The 27,647-nt window shown below is 37.4% G+C and overlaps 1 protein-coding gene and 1 long non-coding RNA gene across 2 annotated transcripts in view; one reads left to right on the forward strand and one right to left on the reverse strand.

Annotated features, from left to right (window-relative positions):
• Window positions 1–26,074, reverse strand: part of LOC120317398 — a 34,781-nt gene extending 8,707 nt beyond the window's left edge. Inside the window, exons 1-2 of the long non-coding RNA XR_005559227.1 lie at window positions 25,937–26,074; window positions 7,801–7,920 (exon numbers count right to left, since the gene is read on the reverse strand). This is a non-coding gene — a long non-coding RNA (uncharacterized LOC120317398). The remainder of the gene's footprint in view (window positions 1–7,800; window positions 7,921–25,936) is intronic.
• A 192-nt stretch (window positions 26,075–26,266) lies between these two features.
• The window catches only part of AGGF1 (angiogenic factor with G-patch and FHA domains 1), a 28,442-nt gene continuing 27,061 nt past the window's right edge, over window positions 26,267–27,647 (forward strand). Inside the window, exon 1 of the mRNA XM_039363980.1 lies at window positions 26,267–26,588. Within this exon, the coding sequence (XP_039219914.1) occupies window positions 26,436–26,588 (153 nt within the window). The 5' untranslated portion in view covers window positions 26,267–26,435. The remainder of the gene's footprint in view (window positions 26,589–27,647) is intronic.

Raw genomic sequence — 27,647 nt, forward strand, 5'->3', positions numbered from 1 at the left:
AAACTATATTAAGAAAAATATATTCAAACAGATATTTACAATAGAAACCTTGTTGTAAGTCTTTGGACAAGCCTAAAAACAGGGAGAAACAAAAGCAACTTGATTGTGGAAGTGTATTACAGATGTCATTGGCAGGCAGGAGAAACAAATGAGGTTTTTCTGTATCAGGTGACCAATTTTTCAAAAAGACACGCAAGAGTGATAATGGGGGATGTCAGAAATCGTGGACGCTCCATCACTGGAAATTTTCAAGAAGAGACCGGACAATCACCTGTCTGAGATGGTATCAGTTCTCCTGCTTGAGCAGGGGGCTGGACTAGAAGACTTCCAAGGTTCCTTCCAGTTCTATTCTATTCTAATTATCCTAACATTGTTGCTCTTAATTGTGAAGTCGTGTCTGACCCATCGTGACCCCATGGACAATGTTCCTCCAGGTCTTCCTGTCCTCTACCATCCTACATTACCTGGATATATAATTCTGTCTAGAGGTCCAACACATTTCTTTTCCTCTCTTGGTGACAATTTAATTTCTCAGAAAGTGGGAGAGAAGGGTGTCTGTTATCCTGGAATTTATTTTAACTAAGGAACTGATCGAAGGAGTGATGTTGACCAGCATCTTGGGGGGAAATGATCATGCTATCCTTGAATTTATAATATCCAGAGGATAGGAAGCTAACAAAAATCTGACTTGCATACTAAATTTCAGAAGAATTCATTTTCATGAATTCAAAGACAAGATGGCTCAGATCCAATGACTTAGAATTCCTAAAGAAGAAAGCTATCCAGCAAGGATGAGAAATCCTATAAAAGGGGATACTTAAAAGCTCAGTTGCAAACAATTCTCACAAGAAAGAAAAAAAAGGAAAAATTTAAACAGACCTGCCCAGATTCATGTGGAACACTCTAAAATAATGAAGAAACCAAATGACATGGATAGGAAACAGAACAAGGGAGACATAACTTATGAAGAATACAAGGAAGTCCCCACAAACTGTCAAGAAGGCTAACTTCAGAATGAGCTCAGACTAATGAAGATAGTAAAAAAAAAAGAGGTGGGGTTTTTTTTGCTACATTAGAAATAAAAGGAAAGGCAAAAGGGTTGTAGGTCCATTGTAAGGAGGAATAAATCAGTAACGAATGATAGTGAGAAGGCACAACTTAACTCCTGTTTTATGTTAATCCCAAAAGATAGGGCATGACCCTATGTAGCCCCACCTTTAAAAAGAGAAGGAAGGAAGGAAGTGCTGGAAACTATTGATCTGTCAGCTCAATACCTCTACTGGGCAAGATTAACAAATAGCACTTTTTTTGAGTGCTTGGATAGGCATGAAATTGTCTTAAATTGAACCAAACTAACTTTTTAATAGAGATACTAGCTTGAGGGATCAGGGAAATGTCCATAAAGACTTAGACAGAGTGTCTCATGATATTCTTCTTCAAAAAGTGGGAAAGCATCATCAGGATGATACCTATGAGATAAATTTATTATGAGATAAACTTACAGTTGGCTGAGTGACCAAATCCTCCAAATTTTTGTTGATAGTTCAACTTTAACCTCAGAAGCTGGGTCCTGAGTCTTGTACAGTTCACTATGTTGGCGATGACTTGGATAAGGATATTGAGGGACAGGTGATACAAAGCTGGGAGGGATGGCTAATACTTTAAGTGAAGAACAGAATATTTAAGATTAGGCTTGAATCTGAGATGAAATTAATAAGGTAGAATTTAACAGGGAGAATCTGGTTATGAGAAATGTACACATAAGGAAGAGAATGAGGGATGTATGACTTGATAAAGATCTGAATGTCCTTGTTAACCAGGAGTTAAACATGAACTAGCAATGCAATGAAGCTGCTAAAAAGGAAAATGGTATTTGGGAATGCGTTCTTGGGATGTTCAGAAATAATTATTGGACCCCAGAAGCAATTGTTTCATTCTACTCTCCCAGTCAGACTTTTTTGGGAAAGTGTTTACTATTCTGGGTACCACTATTCAAAAATGACACTGAAAAATTGGAGTAAATTCAGAGAAGGTCTACCAAAATGGCGAGGGCTTTGGAAGCCAAATTCTAGGAGGAATGGCTAAAGGATCTGGATGTATTGGCCTATGGAAAAGACGATAGAGGGTTAACATCAAATATCAGTAGGATTGCCACACAGAAGTGGCAGATTGATTCTTTATTACCCCAGAGAGCAAGAGCAGAGCCAATTGGTTAAAACTACAAGGGAGTAAGGAAGTACATCAGGAGGAACTTTCTGACTGAACAAGCTGTCACCCAGTGGAACAATGGCACCTTCACTAAAGGTTTTCAACAGGTTATGTTCTGAGATTCTGTTCATAGATCCATTTTGTAGATCCATTTTGTTCATAGATCCAAATAAGAGTATGTATGTAGTGTACTGTAAACTAACCTTCTCCTGACTTTCTGGATCTTCTAGGCTGGAGTTTCAGACAGATTTGTCCATGCTGATGAAAGTTTGTACCTTGGAAGTTTGTAAGTAATCTCTGCAATAATTTTACCACATCTTGTACTGAGCAGAAGGTTGAACTAAATAACTCTATGATTCTAGAACAGAAAATAGTATAACACTCTGGAACTGTGCTATAAAAAGAAAATCCTTTTCAAAGTCTTGCTTCACATCAACCCATATAAAGAGACTTTGGGAAAAAGTGCAGAGAAGAGCAACTAAGATGATTAAAGGCCTGGCGACTAAAACATGAAGAACGATTGTAGGAATTGGATATAGCTAGTTTAGAGAAAAGAAAGACTAGGGGTGACATGATAGCAGTGTTCCAATATTTGAGGGCCTAGAATCGAGGAGAAACTTCCTAACAGTGAGAAAAATTAATCAGTGGAATGGCTCGCCTCCAGAAGTTGTGGGTGCTTCATCACTGGAGATTTTTAAGAAGAGATTGGACAGCCATTTGTCTGAAATGGTATAGGGTTTCCTGCTTGATCAAGGGTTGGACTAGATTAGAAGACCTACAAGGTCTCTTTTAACTCTATTCGGTAAGCAATGGATGCTTACTATAAGCCCATGATCAGTCCTTCCAATTATAAATCTCATTCAAATCAACTGGTTGTATCAATCCTCAGAATTAGCCATAGATGAAATCAGCTACCATGTATTTACAGTGTCCCAGCCTGCTTAATATGCCTTTTCAGTTCCTGATATAAAGCCCCTCTATCACATGTTAAGATAAATAAAATGTACTTTTGCAAGCCCTGTGAGGATCTACTTGGCAAAGCTAAAATTCTTCTCATCAAGAACTAATGGTTAATTAGTGAAGCTGATGGAGACTATTCTCGTGCAAGACTTCAAAACTGTGAGGAAATGCTCCAAGCCCCTGTGTAGTGGCCCCTAATTTTGAGGCCTACATGGAGGAAATAATTGGAAAGATAGGAAGCCATAGTTGGAGAAGAAAAGCTTCACACAAAGTCCTAGAACCCTAGCATAGGACTGGAAGGGACCTTGGATGTCTATTCTTATCCCCTGCCCAAGGCAGGAGTCCTTATACCATTCTGGACAAATGGTTATCCAATCTTTTCTTGAAAAACTCCAGTGATGGAGCACCCACAACCCCAAGAGGCTAGCTGTTCCATACATTAATCATTCTTACTCAGGGAATTCCTCCTTATTTCCAGGCTGAATCTTCCTCTGACGAACTTCCACCCATTGCTTCTTGTCTGCCCTTAGATGCTATGGAAGTGTCAAAGGCTATCCAAGGCTGAGTGCCAGACAATCACCTCAGGGCACAGAAAGCTATTGGAAGTAGCATTTGGACCCCAGAAACAACAAGCAAGGGAATACTCTAAAATAATAACCAACAATTCCATGGAATGGTTAGATAGAAACTCAACAGGGTTCAATTGTTAGTTCATCTAAACAAGCCAAGACAAATACTTATTTTCTATGTGCTTTCTGCACTGTATTTGGCTTCCCCTGATGACCTCAACCACAATCTTTAAGGCCCTTCATGTTTTTTTCTGATAAGTTGCTGTACTTAAGAGAAATGATTCATTACAATCATTTTTATTTACAGCCTCATTACTTCTGGGAACTGGAGAAAGTTTCTCTTTCAGAAAGTGACGCATTTTCCCACTTTCCCTCTTTTAATCTTGTCAACTTATCTTTAAAGATCAGCAACTACTAATCATAGCAGCTACAGATTTTGTTCGCACATCATTTCCTATAAAGGCAGATGCAATATTTACACGTGAGTCACTTCAAAATGAACAGCACCTGCTGCTATTTTAAATTAAATTGATATTTACAATGTGACAAGGGGCATGGTAGTGATTTAATCTTCTACAAAATTCGTTCTCCCCCCTCCTATTTTAATGATATAGAATAATATATACTTTTGTTTTAATGATAATTTGGTAGTTGTACATGCAGCATCTTTGACTAACAGTGGCTAGTAGTTGTATAGATAGTATCTTTGGCTAGCTACTTCAAAAAAAAAGGAACTCTGATACGAGGTATCTAATAAGCTTGTCATTTATTTATTAAGCCATTTAAAATACATTTTTTCAAAATAAAATGTTTTTCAGAGGATGAATACAGTATGTAACAAAACAATTTTAAAAGCTGTATCAGCATAACTATGCACAACAATTTATTATTAAGCAGAGATGTAATTATTAATAAATCCAAAATCCCAACCCTACATCACTAATGAACAAGCAGAAATCTAGTTTGGTCTCTTGGTTAAAAACAAAAATAAAAAATGTTTATTCTCCACTGCTGAAACAACAGGAAAGAAGCAAATAAAAAAGCAAATAAAAAAGGCTTATAAGACTGGAGACGGCTGTAGTTTGTTAAAGTGAGGATGTTTTTGAGAAATGACATTGTGCAGAGATAGGAGAATGACTGCACAAATTCCACTCATCCCTCTATTTTTACCAATATAAATTATATGTTATCTTCTGCCCTTCATGATTACAAATCACTGTAGCTATTGTTGTCAAATACCAAGCAACTTCCTTCAGTTCTCTTTCAATGAAGCCCATTTCTAAGGCTTTTTATGAGGTTTGCTTTTTTAATTGAAAAGCATTCTGCAAGACTCAAGTGACAATGGCTCTTCCTTTGAATACTGATGCCTTTAGTTTCTCTTGAAGCCGATAATAGTATTATTGTCAAGCCTTCATTTAAAAGAAGCACAAGCAATTTGATTATTTTCTTTGCCCTTCTCTTTGATTAAATTACTTTTTGCAGCAACAAGCCAAGGTGACATAGTCTAAAACCTCATGTAGAAATATAACATTGTCTGCTGAATCAAAATTAGATTTAAAGAATATATACATAGGTAAATAATAAGCCTATATGTATTTTGAAAAAGATTAAGTTTGGCAAAATACAGGTAGTCTTCAGCTTACAATCATTCATTCAGCAACTGTTTGAAAGTATGGCTGTGCTAAAAAAAAGGGGTGAGGCTTATACCTGGTCCCCAAAGTTAAAGTTGTTGCATTGTCCTGTGGTCACTGTGGACAGGGTAATCAAAATCGGGCACTTGGTAGTTTACCTTCGCTTACAACCGCAAGGGTGCTTCAACTCCCCCTGCCCATCTATCTTCCTCATCTCTGCCATGCTGGGTGCCCTGCGTTCTGCCACAGACCCCTGCCATCTCCTGCCATGTGCCTGCTGCTTGGGGAAGTTGAAGTAAAGGCAAGCACAGCAAGGCAAGAGAAACATGAGGTCCTTACTTACCGATGTTACTGTCCTGGCTTAATGATCTCATCTAAGACTACTAGAACCATCATCGCTAACAATATGTGATATTTTGTTTTATGATCCCATTGCTTAGCATTGGAAATTCTGTTCCCAATTGTGATTGTAAGTCAAGGACTACCAATACCAACTATTTATATTTATTTATTTTTCATACTTCTGTACTGCCAACTCCCTCAAAAATGGACTCTAGGAGGTGTACAATATAAAACAGTATGTGTAAAAAATTTTAAAAAATTAAGAGAAGGCAAGAGATTAAAATTAGTTAAAAAAACAAAGGGAGGGCTTTCAGGGGACTAACCAGCCCCATGGCTGTGTGCTCCCTTGGGCTCCCCATGCAAGGCCACAGAGCTTTTCAGACCAGGAGAATGGTGGCCTCGCTCACCTCTGGGGGAAGAATATTCCATAAGATGGGAACAACAGCAGAGAAGGCTCTCTTCCTAGACTCCACAATCAGAATTCTTTAACTGACTGGGTCTGCAACATACCTTCCCTATCTGACTGAGTGGGACAGGCCGATATAATGGGACAAATATGGTTCTATAGGTACCCTGGCCCCATCTATATAGAGCTTTATAAGACACAACCAACACCCTGAATTGGACCAGGAAGCAAACTAGCACTCAGTGCAGCTCGTGAAGCAGAGGTATTACATGTGTCCTTCTTTGGGGGCCTAAAATTGCTTGCACAGTTGGACTTTGTACCAGCTGAAGCTTTCAGCTAATGGTAGCCCCATATAGAGTGTGCTGCAATAGTTCAAACAGGAGATGATCAGGGCAAGAGAAACCGAACAGAGAGCACCCCCCCATTCAGGAAAAGGCATCATTGGTGCACAACACAAAGTTAAGTAAAGGTCTTCCTAGGTTAGAAATATGAAATATAAATACAAACAAACAACAAACAAACAAACAAATAAATGTTTGCAACTCAGTGCAAATTATAAAATAGTAAATTTTGGGCTCTTTTCAGTTACAACATGGTATTCAGCAGGACTGCTAATTTTCACCCTTACTATTTAATTTGATCCTTTGGATATTCTTATAAGGCAGTGATTAAGCATTAAAGGTATTACATTGGCAGGGGTTGAGTAGAAAATATTTCTATATACTGATGATGTTTCAGCAGTTTTGAATAAGTATTCTAACTCTGTGTAATTTTATAAAGGTAGTATAAGATTTTGGAAAGTATTCTGATTATAAGATTAATTGGGATGAATCTTGTTTACTTCTTTTGGGTCCAAATATATCAATGTGGTTATCTAAATTATTGGATTTTGTGACTTCTACTGACTGTGTTAAATATTTGGTATTTCACATATTTCAACATATTTCCCAGTATGTGAAAAAAACCAAAGTTTTAGAAAACATTGAATTAAGATACAAAGTTGAGTTAAAATCCCATTAACCTGGGATAATAGTAATGTTATTAATGAGGGGTAAAAGTAATGTTATTAAAATGAATATTGCCCCTCACTTTATTTATGTATTTAAAGGTATCCCTATGTTAATACAAAGTATTTTTCCTTCAGATTGATGGATTACATAGGAAATTTATTTGGAATAATGGATCATCATTTTCTTTAGCTAAATTAAAATTACCATTTGGGGAAGGTGCCTTTTATCTATCTGATTTTCAAGTATATCTTTAGGATTATATTCATCAGCTATCAGTATATAGAATAAAAATATAGTAGAATACTATCCTTTATGTCCTGTGCTGGAAAGCTATTATTTCTCCTATTATACAACGTATAGCAGAAAAGGTGATTTATTTCCACGACTGCAAATGGTGAGAAAACCTTGGAGCATAGATTGGGTTTAATGAGACATATGAATATTTAACTCTTTGGAAACATTTGATTCTGAAAATAGGTGGCAAAATATTGCATTGGAAAGTTTGGGTGGAAGCCAGGATCATGACTTTCAACTATTTATTTTGTAAGGATTGTTTTAAGGATTTCTCTCACGTCAAATATAATTTGATCTTCACAGCTCACTACAGTGGCAGTATACGTTCTGACCACTTGTTCACTGGTCATTCAAATGGTGCTGAATGAGGGGGGACTTACAAAGTTGTGGCCAATCCAATATCCATGTGGTCATGTGATCATGATCTGGGTGCTCGATTATGATGCTGCGGTGATCTGTGGTCGTGCAATCACAATTTCCAATGTTTCCTGCCAATTCCTCTGAAACAAAATTAATGGGAAAGCCTGCATGAATTTGGAAGTTCCTCACACTCCTGCTTTTTCTCCCACCCACATTCCAGAGCACCACAGTGGCCCCTCCCACAATACCCCTTGGCTCCACACAGGATTCATGCGCCCACTGGCTACTTAATGGGATTCCTATGACTTTCTATGTCTTCAATTAATGAACCATTAACTTGGCTCAATGAACCACATGGAGTCCTGGGTCATATGCTTTGTCCTCTTCAAAGACACCTGTGATGCTCTTTTGTTCGATGGAATCCATGAAATCCATAAGCTATGTCTATTGAAAACTCAAAGAATGATTTTGAAGTGACATTCTTGGGATATTCACCTATGGACTAAAGAATGGAGTCTCTGATAATGTCCCAGTTATGGCTTTATAACCTTAAAAAAGTTTAACTGTATTAACAGATTTGAAACTGAACTTGGGTTTATCAAAAAATGTATTTAGACTCCCTAAGAAATATACTTGAAAGGATGGGCATCAGATTTACTTTAAAAATGAAGGTTCAGTAACTTAGATGATATGGTCATGTAAATATCTGGTACCTTTTTGGAATGGTATTTTAATGCACAGGTTGTTTTCACTTGCTAACTGCAATTGGGCCTGGCAAATCCACCGGTAAATGATGTGGCCATAAAAATAACATGAATGCACCAGACTCACAGCATCGTTCTGTGGCAGTCATTAAGGAAATCACCACAGGTCATTAAGTACAATATCACATGACAATGATTTCCTGCCAACTTCTCATTGACTTTGCTGGTTGAAATCCAGCTGTGAATGTCACAAATGGCAATCGTGACTACAAGATGCTATGACCATTGCACCAGTTGTGAAGTGCTGAACCACAATCACGTCTTTGCAGGGATGCTGAGACAGCTGCAAGTTCAAGGACTGGCCATAAGTCTACTTTTTCAGTACCATTATAACTTCCAACAGCCAACAAGGCAGTTGGTGAGGATTATTTGTATATAAGTATATTTATGGAAAAATCTTTAAATGTTAAAGATGTTAATGTGATATTAAATTATACACCAAAGTTTTGGAATCTGACTTCATATCAAGAATTTTTATCAAGCATGGAGAATGGCTAAATTAATTATATTGAGAAATTGGAAACATGACATTATTCCAGATGTTAACAAATGTTTTTTTTTGAAATGTGTGATTTATCCATCTTGGCATATTTTCTATTAATTTAAGAATGAAGCCAAGAATGTACTACTTTGCAGAGCTTTTGGATATTTTACAACAATACAATAATACTAACATTATAATACTACATGGTATTAGTAAACCAATGACTATTAATAAATTTCATAAATATTTTAGGGGTTTTTCTCTTTTCTTTGTTTGCTTGGAGTTTTTATCCTTTTTTTCTTTGATTTCCATTATTTTTTAAAGATTTTTTTTCTGTATAACTGTATTTGTTACTTCTTGTATTTTGAAATAAAAGATATCAGTGAAACGAACAACAGTAAAATATTGTTTAAAGCAAAGATATATTAGGTAGATATTTTTTCAATAACTACTAATAGTCAGACCAGAAACAGTTCATTTTTCCTTCTATTGCCATATCCATCCCTCCACCCACTTTTACTATTATGATTGTAGGAAATAATCTCATATGGAGTTACATTATTATGCATCTGTTTTCCAAAGCATGAAAAATAAAAATACAAACTCATTTTTCTAATACTGAATTAATCCAACAACTCAACAAGTTGCAACCTGTGGATCAGAGATAACATAATGAGAGATGCCTCCCTTGGGAACGTATTTTTAAAGCTTATTGCCATGATACTGCAACAGGTCCCAACTGGCAGAGTCTTAATTGGGACTTTGGAATACCTTCTTCTAGTATATATTTATTTTCAGGCAAATATTATATGCCTTTTTAGCAAAGTAGGATTGTTCCTATCAGACTCAATCCTTCTCTGTCATCTCACCTTAGTTAGCTGAACTTCCTGGTAATTCGTATACCATGTACAAACTCCATTAAGAATTCCAATCAATCCTGCTACAGTAGTCTGTATGGTTTATATGAAAATAAAGCAGATCACTTCTATTAAATTCTACTTCAGCATAGCCTGGAATTACTTGAATTGCATTTCCAGTTTTAAGTCTATGCAACAACTTTAGCAAGAAGATAATTTCAATAGCAAAAGTCTGTAAAACTGAGCATCTTGCACGGTTGAGAATATCTATTCTCAAAGATATTGAGAGACTTCTGCAAGGATCATCTGGGAATTCTCACTTGCTCCATTAGGAATTGCTCTTTTCTCCAAGCTATCTCCAAGAGATTTCCTACTACTGAAAGACCATAATAATTTAATGGAACTGTTTCAGGTCTATTTTTTAATATCTATAAATAACATGTTTTCAACCTTGTTTATTGCATGGTTAGGTGACAATGAATAAGCAAGTGGAAAACTGTTGTTTAGGAAAACTCTCAATCTCCACATCACAACTCTCACATAGGAATCGAAAAAGAAATGAATAAATAGTGATAGACAGTGTCAATGGGAGGGGTAAAAAAGATGGGGGCCACAATCACATGATCAAAACTCATTTTATAAACATAAAATGAGCAAAGCTTTGATTGTCCTGGCTGCCATCTTGAAACCCTCATTTTTAGATGCTTTTGCTAACAAAAAGGCTGTTTGACTACAGTATCTCTGAGAATCTGGGATACCATGTAGGATATCTCATGCTGATATTTGATATTGGCATTTTGTGTTTGTTTTAAAATAGTTCAAATAAAGTAAGCTTCTAAATCTCAAAGTGCTCTGAGATTTACTGATTTCCAGTTTGGTGGAAAAGCTCAAATACTTTTGCTCCTAGATTGGTTATTCTGTCTTATATATTCTATTCTCTGTGTTCTCAACAATCCATTTTTCTATGGAATATATTAAAATTATCTTATTTTTGCTCACCCAAGATTTTTTTTTCTAATTGTTGAACTGGATCTAAGCAATTTCAAGCTCCATAAGGTTCTGAGCAGCATAAACTGCATACAGGCACAGAGCATTGTTCATGTGGCACAGCACCCTAAGCCACAACTAGCTAAATGGCTTAGTTAATGAATGCAGTTGTCAGTGTTGCTATAGAATACTGAACCATAGGCTAACTATACTAGCTGAATTTGCATTATGCACCAGCTACAGTGTTGTATAAACTCAGACAATGTTTTTATGTTAGTCATTTTTCCTAAAGTAGCTATCCTGCATGGCTCTGAAACCTTTGAGTAGGAGAAGCCAGGACAAAACTGGTCCCATTTCCAAGATAAGAAGAAACCAATTACGGCCTTGTTTGGTTGCTAAAAAAGAAGCTATAATTCCTCTCCTATCCCATTTCCTGCCATTTTTATTATTTTCCATCATGAGGAGAATACTTGTATATTATACGATTATGAACAGGTTCAAAAATACTCAACACTCTCCCCATAAAGTCCTCCTATTTTAGTTCCCTTTCCCTCATGGTTGCAGAGGATCAAAACTACAGAACTGGAAGGTTGGGTATTCTGCATTTTTATGGGGCTTCTCCAACAACTTTTTCCCAATTATGGACAGAAAAGACACATAATGCTCCCTAAAAATAATTAGCATAACACTGGGTTGAGGAGGAGTTTCTTTACGCTAGAGCAAGACACTTTCTGAGGCTAAATGTAAACTGTTTGGATTAATTGGTTGAGTTAATTCAAAAGTCAGTTAAATATGGTATGCAAAGAGGCCAATGCCTATGCTAGAATAGACAATCTAGCATTCTCCAACTTCCATCAACCTCAATGGGCATGGTCAGACTACAGTTTGAGCTGCAAAAATCCAAAGGACCGTTAGATGAGGATACAATTAGCTGTTATTTAGTTGCTGTCCAGCTTTTTGTAGCCAATTACTGAAGATTTTCGGAGACACAGCTGCTTTGTTGTTGAAATGCTTTCATGCCCAATTCTACAAAAAACACACCATAACTCAAAAGCTAAACTGTACAAGATCTAATGTGAGACTGCCAAAAGCCCAGGTGATTTCAGAAATGACTACCAACATTTTCTAAAATTTCATTGAGATTTTGAAAGTTTTGAACATTCTTGACTAAGATCTTATAAGTTTTCAGCAATTAAAAAAAACCCCTATGGTTTGTGGGAGTCCTGAAATCTACACGCACTATCTTGCTGATTTTTAAAATAAGAGATGGATGATGGATACTGGATTCCTGATACATCATATAGAATATATTGAAGGCATTGACCAAGGTCCCATTAAAAGCAAAATAAGTATTTTAAAAGTATAAAATAAAATGAACAAATTAAACAGAAATAGCAATATGGTTGATATGATTAGGTCAGGGGTAGGCAACCTTGGCTCTTTTATGACTCGTGGACTTCAACTCCCAGAATTTCTGAGCCAGCTGGCTCAGGAATTCTGGGAGTTGAAGTCCACGAGTCATAAAAGAGCCAAGGTTGCCTACCCCTGGGTTAGGTCATTGTGAATTTTGAAAACAGTAAAATAGAACAAGCACATTGAAAGTAATTGAGTTATATTGGTCAGCTAACAGCATCTGTACACAGAACAGACCAGAATGCCTAAAGTTTACAGGGGAGTTATAAAATTTAAGCCATGCATCTTTATAAAATGGACCAGACAATTGGACACAAGCCATATTTTAGGACTGTAATTTCAGATTTTAGTCATAGTGTATCTGGAGGATACACTATGACTAACAACCTTGGCAAAGGTTGTTCTATAGAAAAGAGCAATGAGTAATTTCAGATTAAAATGTTGCATTTAAAAATGGTTTTGTAATTATTACAACTCTTTGACAAAGTATTTTCCCTGAAGTATTTTTTGAATAAATCTCTTGGTTTGTAGCCTTTTTCTTTTCTTAAGCAGGTTTTATATTAATTTCAAATATAATCAAAGCACGATTATATTTCTATTTCTATATGAAATGGATTTGAGAAACAAAACACAGTTCACCATATTTTATGGCACACAGCTGTCACTTTTATATCCACATTCTAGATGAAGCCACTTTCATCCATCTTTCTGTAGCACCATTATAACTTATCACAGTATCAGCAATCAATTTCACTTCTGCTGCAATGTTTATTTTTCTGTGGGGAATAATTCCAACATCAGTCATTAGGAAAATAGATAAAAGTGTTAAATACATTAGCATCTCATTAGCCAATAGTTTAGAAGAAGCTTTCCTATGACCAGATCCTATGAGAAACAATTTTTACATTGGAGCTCTTCCACCCCACTCCTCCAGTTCCTTGTGACTGCATCTATGCAGCTTTGTTAGTAATAAAGTAGATAGCTATTGCTTTTTTCACAATATTTATTCAATTTCCTAATCATTCCAACAGCTCTAGAATTTCTAAGTTGTCTCCCAACCAATAACTGACCAGACTGACCCTTCGTAACACGCAAGGTCAATTAGGTAGTTTCACCTCCTAACACAAAACATAACTGCTACTCAGTAAGTGCAGGAAAAACAACAAAGTGCAATAGATTAAGCATGTGAGCAACACTATCATACCTTATAGAACAAAATAAGGAGACCATATAATTTGGATGACTATTGTTACTACACTTTCTGGCTCCAATCCCTGACTTACTCAATTTTCTAGCCCCAAAATAGAAAAATACTGTCAGGAAAGCTAATAGTTAGAAATGAGATGAAATGGTGAAAGATTCTAAGAAAATGTTCATAAGCAAAAGGAAGACAAAAGAATCAATATATCAGCTGCTCAAAATGCAAAATGTTTTCAGGCAACAAAAACAACAACAAAAGGTTGAGCTACTTGATCACTATTTTGATTCAAACTTTTCTAATAAGAAAGTATGAATTATATTAGGAAATTTAAAAAGCAGAATGAAGCTTGAGACTGGCTACAAAAGTTGATGGAATTAGCAGACATGGCTAAATTGACTGTTTAGATTAAAGAAACAAATTCAATTACTTTTGTTTCTACTTGGAAACCACTTAATAAACTTTGATTTTGGGGTTTACTATTAGATAGGTTTGTTGTTATATAGTTATAGTTATTCTTTTTTCCTTTTCCTATACTTTTCCCTTTCCTTTTTCTTCCCCTATCTTCCCTACTATTTTCTTTTGCATGTTTGTATTTTATATTATTAATTAATAAAAAAGACATTGGTAAAATATGGTTCGGTAAACATGTTTATTTTAGTTTTAATCTCCAGAACCAGAATGTATTTAGTGTACTTAAGGAGCTATATTATGGTGTAGCTGAATATTTATGTATTATCTTTGAGAAATCTAGGCTGACTCAGAAAACCGTCTCTAATATTCAAGAAGGGGGAAAGGTGGATCAAGAGAACTAAATATTAATATCTAGGAAGATTCTAGATCATTAAAAGATCAACCTATCAGCACCTTAAAAACAATTTGATCACCAAAAAGCACTGATTAGTCAAGAACAAGTCATCTTTATCTCAGTAAAGCATTTTACTAAATACAATATGCTATGACACTCTTATTAGTGACTTAAGTGTGGCTGAATCACAGAATGTAAAGGATGGAAAGGACCTTGGAGAACATTAATTCAATTCCCTACACAGTGCAGGTCTCCGCTACTACAGCACCTTTGATACATGGCCATCAAATCTCTATTAAACAATTCTGACAAACACCTCCACCTCCCAGGGCTGTCTGTTCCATTGGTGAACAGTTTTTACCATTAATTTTTTCCCTATATCCCACTTCCTTGTAAATTAAATTCATTTTACCTTATTCTGCCTTCTGGAACAATTCTGAAAAAAAAAATCTATCCTGTCTTCTAAAAGATAGCTCTTAAAATATTTTAAAATAGTTATTTTGCCTTCCTGAAGTCTTTCTTGTCCATGCAAAACATATGAGAGTCCAGTAGTTAAGGCACCAGGCTAGAATCCAGGAGACTGTGAAATCTAGTTCCACCTTATACATAAAAGCCAGGTAGGTGACTTTGGGCCTGTCACTCTCGCTCTCTTAGTCCAACTCACCTCACTTCACAGGGTTGTTGCCGAGAGAAAAATAGGAGAAGAAAAGAGTATTGCCACCTTGAGTTATTTATAAAAATAGTAAAGGTAGGATAAAAACATCTAAATAAAAAATACATAAAGGTTCAAATTGTTCTTTGTTAAGTTTTCCTTTTAGTGCTCTTATCACCTTGATTGACCTCCTCTGGATGTCTTGTAATTTGTCAACGTCTTTCCTAAAATATGGAAAGACATAGTTGGACACAGTATTTGATACATCTGCAGACCTGAGATCAATAATGTCTCTTGATCTTGTCATTATATTTATATTGATATGGCCTAGGATTGTTTTACTTTTTCTGAAGCTGTATGATAGTACCATTCAGATAGTGTTTTACCAAGATATTTAGAACATTTTCATGCATATTGGTGCCTTGTATGTTATCTCCATCATGCCTCTGATTTTTCCTCTCAGATCTAGGACTTTGGATTTGTTCTTGAAATTTATATTTTATCCAATGCTCCAACTTGTAAAGATTTTCCTTTTTTAAAATTCACTTAAGCACAGTTCTCATATAGGGAAAAGACTGTAGAAAGTCTCAATGCCCTATTAGAACTTGTCCTTTCTCCTTCCAATTTCTACAGTACTGACATAATCAAAAAAAGCTATGTAAAAATATAGTGATGCATGTACATGAAACCAACTTTACAGAGTGTGCATACATCAATGGAGGAAATATCTAACGGATATAATACACAGAAGTACAGGAAAAAAAGTTCAGTCATTCTTCATCTTAGAATCACAAGTGGATGTGCCTTCTCTCAAAACAGGAAGGGTGTGGGAGAGTTTTGTAGCTGTTGCTGTAAATAACTTGCTAAGGTTTGAGAAATTGAACCTAATGTAAATGCTGAACAAAGGCTTGCTTTTCGTCGGTCCATATGAATAAAGTTGGTGTGCTGCAATGAGCTTCTATCCAATGTTAAGAATCCACAGAAAATTCCAGTCCCAGTCACTATTGCTATTAATTATGTATGCCCTCTTGAATGACCTCCTACAAGATGGAGAAAAGGGATTTTGGCCCAAAATGGAACATCATAATAAAAGACCAAATGAAATATTAAATATCTATTGAACTTATTATTTTGGGTGTCAACATTATCTGGATGAACATGACTATAGAATGATAAAGTAATTATTGTTATTATACATAGTTTATTGGCAAGCAAGTGCCCAGCTTGTACAATATTCTTTCTCTCTTATATACAGCTAGTGCAGGGGTAGGCAACCTTGGCTCTTTTATGACTTGTGGACTTCAATACCCAGAATTCCTGAACCAGCCATGCTGACTCAGGAATTCTGGGAGTTGAAGTCCACAAGTCACAAAAGAGCCAAGGTTGCCTACTCTTGAGCTAGTGTTAAAGGGAAGGAAGCAATGTCTGGTCATTCCTTCTTCCTGGAAATAGTTGGTGGGAGCAATAAACTACCAAGAAACTACAGCAAGGCAAGGTGATATGTGTAAAAGGGAGCTGAGGGTGGAGACACCTTCAGTTTTCACCTTAGCAGGCCCACCTCACATTTATATAGATGTTACAACAAACACTTGATTATCTGCTGTTTTCAACAGGGATGGTTATTTACCCACATCTTCTATGTAAAGCATAGTGGAGCCCAAAATCTCCTTAATATTTGTATTGCACTTTGTCTTAGACAAAGGAACAAAATAGCCATTGCTCAATTCAGCTGACAATGGGAAATAGCAAATGACAATTCATAGGTAGCAGCATCTGACTAACTATGGCCCTCAGAAACTCAGCAGGGTTGGATTGGTTAATAATTTTACAGGGGAATATGAGGGCTGTTAGCTAGAGTGCTGCTCAAACACCTGCACAGATGAGTCCATGAATTCATCATGTGCTGAGTTTGACTCAAGGATATCTTTGCCCTCAGGTCTTTGGGTCTCTGATAAAAAAGGTCACTTCTCATATTTATATTTCTTTACAAACAAGCAATTTAAAAATATTATTAACTCTCTCCTTCTAAAGTTAACTGATTTCTTCCCCTTTCCTGATATATGAACATGTATGTGAATCCTGGTAGTCCTCAACTTACAACAATTTGTTTAGTGACCATTCAAAGTTACAAGACACTGAAAAAAATGATTTATGACCATTTTTCATACTTTTGATGACCGCAGCATCCCCATGGTCATGTGATCAAAATCGGACACTTGGCAACTGGCAATAATAATAATAATAATAATAATAATAATAATAATAATAATAATAGTTGCAAAGGACCTTGGAGGTCATTAGTCCAACTCCGTGCTCAGGCAGGAAACCCTATACCATTTCGGACAAATGGCTGTTCAGTTTCTTCTTAAAAACTTCCAGTGTTGGAGCGTTCACCACTTCTGGAGGCAGGTTGTTTCCACTGGTTAATTGTTCTAACTGTCAGAAAGTTTCTCCTTAGTTCTAGGTTGCTTCTCTCCTTTATTAGTTTCCATCCGTTGCTTCTTGTCCTGCCTTCAGGCGCTTTGGAGAATAGCTTGACTCCCTTTTCTTTGTGGCAGCTCCTGAGATATTGGAACACGGCTATCCCCCCTTGTCCTTCTCTTCATATTTATGTGTCCAGGGTAATGTGACCTTTTGCGATCTTCTGATAAGCAAAGTCAATGGAGAAGCCAGATTCACTTAACAACCATGTTACTGCAATTTAACAACTGCAGTGATTCACTTAACAGCTGTGGCAAGAAAGGTTATAAAATGGGGCAAAATTCACTTAGCAACTGCCTCACTTAGCAACAGAAATTTCGGGCTCAATTGTGGTTGTGAGTCGAGGACTATCTTTATGTGTGGTACATATGTACAGGCATGATTTCACTTCACCATCCTGAAGAATTTTGGTAGAATCCAACATGGCTCACCAAATAAAAAAGAATGCCTCCCATCTTGCCGTAAACTAAATTAGTGAAAAGGAAAAGTTACCTTCTTGTAATCCATATTCCATTTGGCTTAAATACCTGACATTTCCCAACAATGACAATGTTTCACTCTCACTAAATTTGTATGACGCACCCCAAACTGCCCCCTCATATGCAAATTGTATCTGCATTTCTTAAACTAATGTCGCGCACCTGCAAGTGTCACATGCTAAAAGTAAACTGTATACATAACTACAAAGGCATAATTAATCCCTTTTCATAACATAAAATGACTTTTATGCAGCTAATCTAATTGTCTCTGTGTGGCATTTAAGCCCTGTCATTTCCATTAATAAACACTTCTAAAAATATTTTTCCAGTTATTTCCACTAACAATTGAAAGAACACTTTAGTACCGCAAATACCATTTTACTTGTTTGAAAAATAAACTTTCTGAAATACCCTTTATCATATACTACACATTTATCTGCCTCAGTTTTGGCAGAGAATTTCCCTTGACAGACTATCCTCATATTGGGGTAGTAGGGTTAGCCCAGTGCTTCTCAATTATTTTCTGTCATGCCCCCCTAGGAAGAAGAAAACATTTCGCGCCCCCCCGCGCGACTGTAAATAGTATCATTTCCGGGTCTAAAAGTCACACAGGTGGGTTTGGCCAATCAGGATAGAGCATCATGTCTATCCAATCGGCTGCTACTGGGGCTGCGCTGGGACAATCAATGCAGTGTGGGTCAAACGAGCCCCCCTTTACGGAGCCTCGCGCCCCCCCTGGGGGGCCCGCCCCACTATTTGAGAAGCACTGGGTTAGCCCATGGCCAGGAGAAGAGCTGTGTCAGGCTTGATTTAATTTGTCCACAACTGTGTGTAGGTGTTGGCACATATCTACACTGCAAAAAGATTGATGGGTAGCATTGGTTGTAGATGATTGCAGACAGACCAATGTGCACATCTCCCAAAACTCAACTACACATTGTGTGGAGATATGCATCCTGCATGCTCCTTGTTAGGAAATAGGTGGAAGGCAAGGCACAAACAATGTTAACATTTGCAGAAGTATAAATTCAACAGCTATGCAACCGTCTCCAAATGACAGACATATGTTCTCAGATATGCAGTGACACTAACCCAAGCTTTAAACAACACTGCAGAATACTCTGTTCTATACTGAATGAGCCACAGGAAGATGAAGGAATGGAATTTAACTATTTCCGCAGCTAAAGTTTTTTCCCCTCTGCTGTACAGGCCTATAGAGGACATCCTAAGCATAAGGGACAAGAACATTTCCAAAATAGTATTTCAAAATTCCAGATCAAAGTGATGATTTTAATCAGAGTAAGCACTCCTTCTTAACCTTTTTTTTCTTTTTAGATCAAGTAGGGGTCAGATGAATTCTACTTTGAAATAATGGTCCTGAATGTAGCAAGGGCTGAAGGCATATAGGTCTTTGTAAGTACATTCCAACACCTTGAATGATGTCCATAAATGCACCTCCACATAAATGTGTTATTCTACAGAATTAATTGGGGTTGGATAGCAAACAAGAATCTGTTTTCTGTACCAACTGCCACTTCCAAGTTGTCTTCAATGGCAACCCCACTTAAAGCAAATCTAACTAATGAGCCACTGTTTTCAGCATCTCCCAGTTTGACAAGAAAGCTGACCACCTGCTGTTGCCGTAAGAGTGTGACTCCAGGAAAACCCAGAAATTGCATTCCAGTTCATTCAAAGCACAGCCTCATTTAAAATAATAGAACCAGAGTTTCTGTAGTCATAATAAATCTATCTTGTTATGTTTCAGTCCCAGTATGTTTTATTCTATGCAGTAAAGCCTGAACATGAGTGACTCTGGTCATCTTCACTCTTTATCTTTTGCCACATCATTCTAGGCATGTACTTTGGCATTTCATCTTCTGGAATTTCTTGGTGTGCCAAGGGGAGGCTGCCCAGGAGCAACCCTATCAAGAAAGGCCTATTTGTGTGTTCCAAAGATAAAACAATAAGGTGACCAATTGTCCTCCTTTAGGGAGGACAGTCCTCCTTTTGTAAGTTCTGTCCTCCCTTGAAAAGTGTCCTCCTACATGTCCTCCTTTTCGATATTTGGAGACTAATCTGCAGGGCTTTTTTTTCCTCATAGAACGCTCAGAACGGTGTTCTGGCACCTTTTTTTGATGGTTTTTTTTTTTCAACTTTTGCATGAGCTGTGCTACTCCTACTATTGGCTTTCGAAAGCCAATAGGAATTGCTGCTGAGCACGCCAAAACACCTGGCTGGCAAACTTTGCACATGCAAGTTGTCTGTATTATTGTTGCAATGAATAAAATGTTTCTTTTATTTACAATATTTTTTTCTTCAATTTATTTGTGTCCTCCTTTTCATTGTAAAAAAGTTGGTCACCTTAAAAACAAACACTCCTCAGAGCTGTCCATTAAGTAGCTAAACAGAGTTTCCAATTTAATTTACTTGTTTTAAATATCACTTTGTCTCTGATTTTTTATAAAACAGATTTCTTAAGCCCAGAGAAAACAGAAACGATAAAAGTTCTATATTTTGAGGTTCCTTTGTTCTCTACAAGGTTTCATGGTTTGACAACCTTGGAAAAGAAGAGACATTCATTTGGTAGCTCTCCTAGATTAGAGCAGAAAGACGTGCAATACAGGTAATCCTCGGCTTACGATCCCAACTGAGCACAAAAATTATGTTGCTAAGTGAGCCATTTCTTGCCTTTTGCCCATTTTACAATTGGCCTTACCACAGTTGTAAAGTGAATCATTGCAGTTGTTAAATTAGTAACATGGTTAAGTGAACCTGACTTCTGACTTTGTCAGGTCGCAAAAGGGGATCGCATGACCCCGGGAAAGTGCAACTGTCATAAATATGAACCAGTTGCCAAGCATCTGAATTTTGACCATGACCATAGGGATGCTGCAATGGTTGTTCAATGTGAAAAACAACCATAAGTCACTTTTTTCAATGGCATTGTAACTTTGATTAGTTACTAAACAAATGTTTATAAGTCCAGGGCTATCTGTATACGAATATCCCTTTCATAATGGTGGTGCCACTTCTCTATTCAAATGGAGTGTGAGTATGGGGAGACAGATTCCAGGTGCCTGGCCTTCTAGGTATGGATTATCATGTAATTCCTTTATGTCCCCTTTTATATATTGATATGATACTACTTTTCTAAACCTGTACATTAGTTAGCAAAGAATTGATTAAGTTTCAAAATTTGCTAACTTTTTGGATGATAATAGTTATTTTTAAAGGCTATATTATTGCTAACAATATGAATTAATAATTTACTATTAATAATTGTTCTTTTTTAGGGCAGTTATATCTTCAAGACACAAATGTCTTATGACTTTTTTTTGTCTTATGACAAAACTAAAAGTACCACAAATCTTATATCTCCTGGTAAATTAGCTCTTTCACAGAAATGGGTTTAACCTGTAATTGATGATAAAAGTATTTATAGCTGTGTTCCCTTTTTCTGTTATTACCAGATATATCAAAAGATAAGTCAGCATGGTGACTTGATGATTGATTGCTTCCACAAACTAAGGAGGGATTCAGAACTACTTAGCAAGACAAACAGATAACTTTATAAAAGCTTCACTTTGACAGAACTCAGATCATAGTTAATGTAGTTTGAGAACTGAGAAATACACATATTTGGCCCAAGAGCAGCTAATAATACTTACGATCAAAAATCTTCTTTCCAGAAGAAAATAGTACTTTTGTCAGAAGTTGTATGGGGTTGAGATACTTACTACTAATAACAAGGAAATGTGTTTGCGTGTGTGCATGTAGAGAGAAACTAATTGCAAAATATACTAACTGTATACTAATAAATATACTAATAGTATACTAATTAATATATACTATGTATGTATTGAAAGCTGCTATGAAAGCTTTCTTTCTTAGCCTAGCTTACCCTACAAAATGACCAAGACCACGTTCTGCTACAAAACTAGGCCTAAAACATTAATTCAAGTATCTTATCCAGTAAACTGGCTAAATTGGTCTGTCATTTAATATTTTAGAACAGTTAGGATTTTCAGGTACACTCTGATCATAAATAAAAATACGGTAAGCTGAACTGGATAGTTTGTTTTATTTTCTGTCTATTTTTTTGAGGGCAGGTTTCTGATTTATTTTTTCATATTGGTCTTTTAATTTAAATAACCATAGAAAAATTACCTGAAACATTTAGAGCAGGGGTATTAAACTGCCGGCTCGCAGGCCTGTTGCATCATATGGAGGCTGTGCCCACCCCAGCTCCAGCAATGCAAAAAAAGTCACATGATACACCATGACACATCACATGACACCCATCATTTAGAGGAAGTATGATACAGGTGGATGAAAGGTTGTCATTCCAGGAAATGTTCCATTGCATGCTTCATATATGCAATAGGAAACAAGACAGCAAATGCATTACTTCATATATTTTCTCAGATATAATGCATTTAAGTTCAAATATAATAATAATAATAAAGTTGGAAGGGACCTTGGAGGTCATCTAGTCCAGCCCCCTGCTCAGGCAGGAACCCTATACCATTTCAGACAAATGGCTGTCCAGTCTCTTCTTAAAAACTTCCAGTGTTGGAGCATTCACCACTTCTGGAGGCAGGTTGTTCAACTGGTTAATTGTTCTAACTGTCAGGAAGTTTCTCCTTAGTTCTAGGTTGCTTCTCTCCTTGACTAGTTTCCATCCGTTGCTTCTTGTCCTGCCTTCAGGTGCCTTGGAATATAGCTTGACTCCCACTTCTTTGTGGCAACCCCTGAGATAATGGAACACTGCTATCATATCCCCCCTCGTCCTTCTCTTCATTAAACTAGACATACCCAATTCCAGCAGACTTTCCTTATATGCTTTTAGTCTCCAGATATATATTAATATCTGAATAAATTTGTGCTGTATAATCTCCAGAAAGCCAAAAATGGGCATGAAGTTTATTAATCAAGTTAAGGAAGCTTCACTGTTACTTGACCTTCTTCTGGTTCTAACAATCCTGGTGTACCATAAATTCTCTTCTATAAAGTCATACTGTCACCAATCAAACTGGTCTCCATGACAATAGTGTAAAGCCTTAGGTAGACCAGACTAAAAGATTTTTGTAATCCTTTTTCATTGTCTGGACTTCAGCTATGTTTCTTTCTTTGTTGCTTTGGTAAGGGATCTTCCCTCTCTCCATTAAGGCTCTGCTGTTTACAGAAATGAATGAACTCTGGGTATAGAACTGTTCATGGGAAGATTTTATGTGCACTTAAGAAGACCTTGCACCTGATCTTCATTAACATTACAATGTGACTTTATAGAAAAGAAGGATTGCTCACCAGTATTTTTATAAGTCGTATAGATCTTTTTAGAAGTTGAGTTGGACTTTTGTCTAACATATTCTCATTAAACAGAAGCTTCTATATGCAAATGTAAGTGATGAAAGGATTAAAGAAACATGTAGAATCCATTTCTTTCTCATTTACTAATCAAAATATGGTTTGCCAGTTTGAGACCAATTCCTCATAAAGAATAGTAGTAAATAGGAACAGAACTGTTTTGCCAACATGTGGCAAAATATACTGTTGTGGTTGACAGTACACCAACACCATCTACTGGATTCCAATGAAAATATCTAGACGGCTGAAGGTTGAAAGTGCAAGTTTCAGCACAACAAACCACAAGGACAAAAAAAAAACATTGTCAGGTTACGCAATAACCAAAAGATTTGGTTCAGATTCCAATTCTGAAAATATTTCAGATCTTCTCTGAATTAGAGAAGTCTCTGAGTCAGAAACTATCAATTTAAACACGGTCTAAATTCAAGATAAGATTCAGAAATCCAAATTTTCATGTTTCTTACTATTACTAAAAATGGCAAATTAAAATTTGTTAAAACATTTTAAATAGAATTGGATGAACATAACAGCTCTGAATAGATAGAATATGTCATGTTTACATTTTAAAGTTTGATACTTTTTAAAAAAGAAGCTTCCATAGTTTTTAGAATTTGAGGGCAAAATTGGATGGTGAAAGCTGAAGATTCTATCACAGAGGGCCTGGCTCCAATGAACACCACATCCTTATTCTCAAGCTGGTGTTGTCTTTCAGCAATTGACCCAAATTTTGTGTGAGTTTTTAGTTATTTACGTATTTATACAATGTAGGGTCACCGCCTCCAAAACAACCCTGGGTGATTTACATTAAAAAAAGTAATAAAAGTAATTAATGTGACAGAAAGCACTCTGAAAGCAGAACAGGGATTCAGCAACCTACTCCAGGGGCTGGGAAAATAGCCAAGTTTTGAAAGAGTTCTAGAATGTTATCAGTGAAACACCCATTCAGATCTCACGGAGGATATCATTCCAGAAGGCAGGAGCTGCAATAGGGAAGACATACTTATTGGGTCCTGAAAGACAGCATTTTTTAACTGAAGGAAATCAAACTTAATTGCATGTCTGACCTTACAGGACAGGTTGAAACTATGGGAAACAAGTGGTACTTTAGATAATATGGCTCTATGTCATAAAGGGATTTATGGGTGATAACCAGCACCTTGTATTGCATCCAGGCTCCAGGACAACCAGTGTACATAGGCAAATAAGGTTTGTCCAACACTGCTTGTGCTATTCCATTTTAGACCAGCTGTAGCTTCTGAATGGTCTTCTAGGGCAATCCCATGTTGAGCACATTACAATAATCCAGCCATAAGGTGACTGGGGCATGATTGACTATCTGGAAAACTTTCTGAGAGCCTTGGCTGCACAAAATCCTAAAATATAAAATTAATTCTCATTTTTTTGCTTTGAGATACATTGCTGCCTTTCTGGACAGCTGTCTTTCTGACAAAAACTCCCTCTATTTTCTGCTGCCTGGTTCATAGGCTCTTCTTAAAGGCATTAAGATTAAAAAAAAATTCCTTTCATGAGAATGGCCACGGTAGTGCTGGCGATACTACCAAAAGCTGATTTTGCACTCACTTATTGGTCAACCAGGAATGCAAATCATCTCTGGCTTTTTTTGTAACTGTGAGGGGTAATTGCAATGCAGGTAGTCCTTGTTTAACAACCGTTCAGTTACATCACTTTAAAAGTTACTTACAACCCATCCTCATGACTGTTGCCCCTCCAGAAATCACGATTGTATTTTGGTCACTTGGCAACCGGCTTGCATTTATGACTGGTGAAAGTGGGCAGGGCAGCATTTCTCAAATATTTGGTCTCAAAACTTTACTTAAAAATTACTGAGGATCCAAGGAGCTTTGTTTTATGATTATATTTATCAAATGCGTACTGCACTATAAATTAAAACTGAGAAATTTTAAAATATTTATTTGATTTTGTAGACCGACTTTCAGGGATCTGGAATCCTTGGGAACTGCTGTTCTAGAGAAAGGATCTATGAGGATTGTGAATGAAAAAAATTGGGGAAAAAAATAGAAAAAAATCCCTAATATAGATATTTCAGTAACTCAATAATTTTCTTTACCTTCTCCTCATCCTGGCCTTTCATAGAAGAATAAACCAAAGTAGCCTATTCTGTAAACCTGATTGCTTTTTGCATTATTCCAAAATTCATTCGGAATTATTAGAAACTCCAGGTTAAGTCCTTCATTGCTACTGTGGGAAAACTGCTTTGCTCCATTCATCTTGGGGATTTGATAAAACATAAGGTACACCGAAACACTGCTTTTTCAGAAAATATTCAATAATTATATTTTAACTGATATTTTAATATGAAAAGTAAATATTTTTTTTGCCCTTAAAAATGAAGCCAATTTGTTGGGGGGGGGAAAGGATCTAATAATGGCTCACTGACAGTATATAGTTCAATGTATCCGTAATTGTATTAATTTACGTGATAAAATATTGTTCTTTAATAGCATAGCTCGATAGCATAATAGCATAATCCTCGAGGCTTAGCTTTTAACAAATCAAACTATTGAAAAAAATAGCTTCCAAACGTATCGTATGGGTCGGAAAAAATCACCCACGGACTTCGGAATCAGCAGGAAGTATAAATACAAAAGGAAATTTTATAAGTGAAATAAACTACTTTCCGTTACCCTGTGTTTTATGGACACGGGTGGCGTGTCGGTTCTGCATTCTGAGCGTTTGAATCTCCAGCCCTAAGACAGCATGCAAAGAAATCCCGGGGAGGGACTGACAAAACACTTTCCGCGCCTCCTTGGCCACCAAAATGCAGGCCGCGACAGGACACAGATCCGATCGCTCTTAGCGCAGTAAGGCGTCACTTCCTCCCTTATCAGGAAGAGCGACGAGGCCGCTCTTAATCTCCGGCGAACTTTGTTAACGGGGATTGTTTTCTTGAGGGAGGAAGACCCACGAGGAGCCGGGGGGAGGGGAGGGGCGGGCGGGAACGGAAGCGGGCTGCGCTTCTTTGGCGCGGCGGGGCAGCTATCGCGGCTGCGATGGGCGCGAGGGACGTCGTGGAGGCACGAGCGGTGGCGGCAGCGCTGCTGCTGAACAGGCGCGGAGGTCGCTGCTCCACAGCCTGCCCGGATCGCTGAGCAGCCGCCGCACCTCCTCGCAGGGAGCGGCGGGATGGCCGAGGCGGCCGGCGACTCCCCGGCGGCTGCCCTGAGAGAGACAGTGGTTGCGCTGGAAGCGGAGTTGAGCGCCTGCCGGAGACGACTTGAGCGGGAGAAGAAGCGGCGCCTCCAAGTCCAGGCCTGCGCGGCCAAGTTACGGAGGCAGGTAGGCGCCTGCCCGCGGCTCTTGTGCCTTTTCACGCCAGCCGACTTCTCGGGGACAGGCAGTTTAACCTGCTGGGGCTGCGCTCCTTAGCCGCGCCGCTGGGAACCCGTGGAGTTGGTTGCTTGTCGCCTCTATTGAAGGGACGGGGTCGTCTTTCCCTTGAACCGTGTTTGATTTACTACCAGGCCTTGGAGAGGGACAAGAGGAAACCCAGCGCTTCAGATAGCTCTACTGGTTCCCTGCCAGGGAGTAGAGTCTGGAAAAGATGCTGGGCTTGAGTTGAATCGTTCTGGTCCAGCTTTCCTTCATTAGATCCTGGCTTAGCATCAGCCATTCTTCTCTCAACATGGCAGCTGCCCTGTATTTATATCAGGCTTGCAGTTGCTCTGTTGACTGATTAAATGCCATCAAATCGTTTTTGACTCTTGGTGACTACATAGATTTTTTTCACGCCATTATGATCTATCCCTAATATTTCTTGCATTCCAGAGAAAGGTAGGCTCTCTCAACAAGCTCTCTCAAATGATTTTGAAGATGGTTAAGTACGCTCAGTAATCTTTCAGAGCCATGGAACAATAAGAATCTATTAAAAAGAAAAAAAAAAGTAAGCCAGTGTGAGGGGTGAAGGTTGCATAATCATACAGGTAGTGTTTGACTTATGACCATTCGTTCAGTGACCATTTGAAATTATGCTACTGCAAAAAATGACTTACAACCAATCCTTGCACTTATGACTAGTGCAGTGTCCTCATCGTGTGATCAAAATTCAGGCATGCAACAATCCACATTTACATTTACAACAGTTATGCTGTCCTGGTTCACATGATCGCCCTGAGTGATATTCAGAGGACTTCTGAGAAGCAAAGTCAATGGGGGGGGGGGGAAGGGAAGCTGGATTTGCTTAATGATTGCAGCAAAAATGCCCACAAATTGAGGCACAACTCACTTAACTATCACATTATTAATGATGGACATTTCAGTCCCAATTGTAATTACAAGTTGAGGATTATCTATACAGCTAATAGTATGCTAGAAGATTTGGCTGGCTGGCATGACCAT

The sequence above is a fragment of the Crotalus tigris genome, unplaced genomic scaffold (assembly GCF_016545835.1).
Source record: "Crotalus tigris isolate CLP2741 ecotype Arizona unplaced genomic scaffold, ASM1654583v1 scf7180000019642.961951, whole genome shotgun sequence".
In the NCBI taxonomy this organism is placed as follows: domain Eukaryota; kingdom Metazoa; phylum Chordata; class Lepidosauria; order Squamata; family Viperidae; genus Crotalus; species Crotalus tigris.